Here is a 3,470-nt window from a genome sequence, read left to right as displayed (position 1 = left end):
CCATCCTCAAATTCTCAAAAAGAAACCATAGGTCATCATTTATGCCCAATTTCTCCATATCCCCTCCATGGTAGTGCCTTGAAGTTCTGAATTTCCGCTTTTTCATATCATTGTAAACAGATTTATGGCTTTTGTTGATGAATTTTAGGGTAGGAAGAGTGTTTGGAGTGTTGGAATTAGGGTTTTGGGACGATTGTCCCAAATTTGTGGTTTTCCTCTTTTTCCCAATCCTCAAAGAACTCATGACTACTCTATCTTTTTTTCAACACAAGCCAACTCCAGCTAATTCCAACCACAACCTCCACAAACGACAATGTACCTGTTTTACAGCAATAATAATCCAACAACAACCAAATATATCCACAAATCTAACAACAATTTTCAATGATAATCAACAATATCCGGCAATAATCAATAATAAACAAAAAAACTCCACAAATAATTAACAGTATCTCAGTACTAACCAACGGTAATCAAAATCTTTGCTTCAAAATAAATCAAAATATATAAAGAGAACAATGAATTTGAATACCTAACCCTTTTGTGCGAAAATTTGTTGTTTTTATGGACTTGAAAAACCGGATTGAAGGGATTTTGCTGCAATGTTCGTGTCGTTGAACCTTCAGGATGAAATTGTTGTGATGCTCGTGATTTGATGATGGCGCGGTGGTGAGATGGTGAAGGCGCGGCCGCGGTGATGATGATGGTGAAGGAATGACCTAGTAGCTTGTTTGATGATGGTGGAGATGGATTTGAGAGATGGAGAAGTTAGGGTTTTAGAGAGAGAGTGTGTGAGAGGAGAGTTTTTTTAGAGTAAGAGAGGAGATAAGGGGTTTTCATGGTTTAGGGTGTTTTTCTTCTTTTTTTTTTTACGGAATTCAACCGGGCGCGCCCGCTCCCAAAAAAGGAGCCCGCGTTTAATGATCATGCGCCCGCGCAGTTAAGATCGAGGGTTTTGTAAACATTCTTCAAATGTGACGGCGCACCCGCGTTTATAGAGGCGCGACCGCGCCACCTGCAGACGCGTGGTCTCTCCTTAGACGCGTACATACTCCACACCCTTCTGTTTTTTTTCAAGTTTCAGGCACCAGAAATGGCGCGCTCGCTTCTTCAACAGTAGCGCGATCTCTCCTTAGTCGCGCTCAAATCGCGTACCCTTCTGTTTTTTCCTTCAATTTCAGATCCCAGATGAGGCGCACCCTCTCCGTATTTAGCGCGCCCGCGCCATCAGAAGATCGCGGACCGCTCCTTTGTCGCGCACAAACCGCGACCCTCACTGTCTTTTTTCAATTTACAGAACTGGGATTAGACGCGCCCGCGCCAAAATGTGCACGTCCGCTCTTAATTACTTTCGCGGGTCGTTCATTGTTCGCGCACAAACTGCGACCCCTATTACCTTTGGTCCGAATTGGACCTCTAGCTCTCAAAATATTTCAATTTTTCTTCAACTCTTCTCTTTTCTCTAAAACTCATTCGACAACACCTACATCACATTAGATCAAGAAAAGTGTTAGAGAGATTATTTTAAGCGGTTCGAAAGAAAATAGAATAAAAAAGGTTAGAAACCGGGTTGCCTCCTGTAAGCGCTTCTTTAACGTCACTAGCTTGACGTCCTTCACACGAAATCATGGGGACTTGAAAACATCGATGAGTGATATATTTTCGGCTTCTCAATTGGTTGACCCTCGTAGTAAGGCTTGAGACGGTGCCAATTCACTTTGAATGGAGGGTACTTGTCAATGAATATCTCAACTGAGCCATATGGAAAGACTTTGGATACTTGGAATGGACCGCTCCATCTAGACCTTAATTTCCTGGGGAAGAGCTTGAGTCTTGAATTGTAGAGTAGGATCTTTTGCCCTTCCATAAACTCCTTCTTGGAAATTTGAGCGTCATGCCATGCCTTGGTTCTTGATTTGTAGAGGCTTGCACTATCATAGGCATTCATTCGGAGCTCTTCTAGCTCATGAAGATCTAGCATCCTTTGTTCACCCGCAGCATGGAGATCAAAATTGATTTGCTTAATGGCCCAATTTGCTTTATGCTCCATTTCAACCGGGAGATGGCAATTCTTCCCTTACACAAGCTTATAGGGAGTTGTCCCAATTGGAGTCTTAAAGGCAGTCCTGTAAGTCCGTAATGAGTCAATGAGCTTACTAGACTAATCCTTCCTTGTTCTAGCAACGGTCTTCTCCAAGATGACTTTCAACTCCCTATTTGTGACCTCCGCTTGACCACTTGTTTGGGGGTGGTAAGCAAGGCCTTACTTGTGCGATACACCATACTTTGAAAGAAGCTTGTTGAATGTATGGTGCTTGAAGTGTGAACCTCCATCACTTATGATTGCCTTAGGAACACCGAATCTTGGGAAGATGACTTTCTTGAACAAATTGACAAACACCTTTGAGTCATTGGTGGGAGATGCCATGACTTCCGCCCATTTGGAAACATAGTCAACGGCAACAAGAATGTGTCGGTTCCCTTGAGATGAGATGAAAGGGCCCATGAAGTCAATTGCCCAAACATCAAAGATTTCGAGCTCAAGGATCGGATTGTGAGGCATCTCGTCACGCCTTGAGATGTTTCCCGTCCTTTGGCACCTATCACATGTCTTCACAAAGGACCAAGCGTCCTTGAACAAAGTCGGCCAAAAGAGCATCGATTGTAAGACTTTAGGGGCGGTCTTTTGGGCACTCATGTATCCACCACAAGGGGATGAGTGGCACATTGAGAGCACACTTTGGAATTCTTCATCGGGAACACACCTCCTCAAAATCCCATCCACCCCTCTTTTCAACAACGTTGGATCATCCCATATGTATTTCTTGGCTTCATACTTAAGCCTTCGTTGTTGTTGAGAAGTGAAAGTTGGTGGTATATCACTACATGCAAGGTAATTGAAGATGTCGCAAAACCAAAGGGTTTCCTTGGCATCAAGAGCATATAGCACATCATCCCTTAAAGCATCTTCAATTGGGAGGTCGTCTTCAATCATTCTTGTGCTTCCCAATCTTTAAAGATGATCGGCTACCACATTCTCGGCTCCCTTCTTATCTCTTAATTCCAAATCGAAGTCTTGAAGGAGCAAAACCCATCTCAACAACCTTAGCTTTGCCTCCTTCTTGCTCATCAAGTACTTAAGAGCCTAATGATCGGTGTACACTATTGTCCTAGACCCAATGAGATAGGGCCTAAACTTCTCAAAAGCATGAACAACCGCTAGGAACTCCTTCTCGGTTGTGGTGTAGCTCCTTTGCGCATCATTGAGAGTCTTGGACAAATAGGAAATCACATGTAGCCTACCCTCTTTTCGTTGCCCTAGAACCGACCCGATGGCCTCATCACTTGCATCACACATTAATTCGAACGGTAGTGACCAATCGGGTCCTTGGACAATCGGAGCGGAACACAAGGCTTCTTTAAACCTAAGAAAAGCACTCAAATAAGATTCATCAAATATAAAATCTTTA

General features: G+C 43.3%; 1 protein-coding gene across 1 annotated transcript; it reads right to left on the bottom strand.

The window, feature by feature from the left end:
* Positions 1-2,263: 2,263 nt before the first annotated feature.
* Positions 2,264-2,995, bottom strand: LOC110687800 (uncharacterized protein K02A2.6-like). Its single transcript, XM_021864444.1, has one exon. It carries the CDS (start codon positions 2,993-2,995, stop codon positions 2,264-2,266), a length of 732 nt encoding a protein of 243 aa, XP_021720136.1.
* Between the last annotated feature and the right edge of the window lie 475 nt (positions 2,996-3,470).

Source organism: Chenopodium quinoa, unplaced genomic scaffold (genome assembly GCF_001683475.1).
Source record: "Chenopodium quinoa cultivar QQ74 unplaced genomic scaffold, ASM168347v1, whole genome shotgun sequence".
In the NCBI taxonomy this organism is placed as follows: Eukaryota; Viridiplantae; Streptophyta; class Magnoliopsida; order Caryophyllales; family Amaranthaceae; genus Chenopodium; species Chenopodium quinoa.
The sequence above is the reverse complement of the archived record's forward strand: the minus strand, read 5'-3'. Positions and strand labels throughout refer to the sequence as shown.

Bases quoted from the DNA above. Each gene is read 5' to 3' on its own strand.
- LOC110687800 (XM_021864444.1), bottom strand. From the start codon at position 2,995: ATGATTGAAGACGACCTCCCAATTGAAGATGCTTTAAGGGATGATGTG.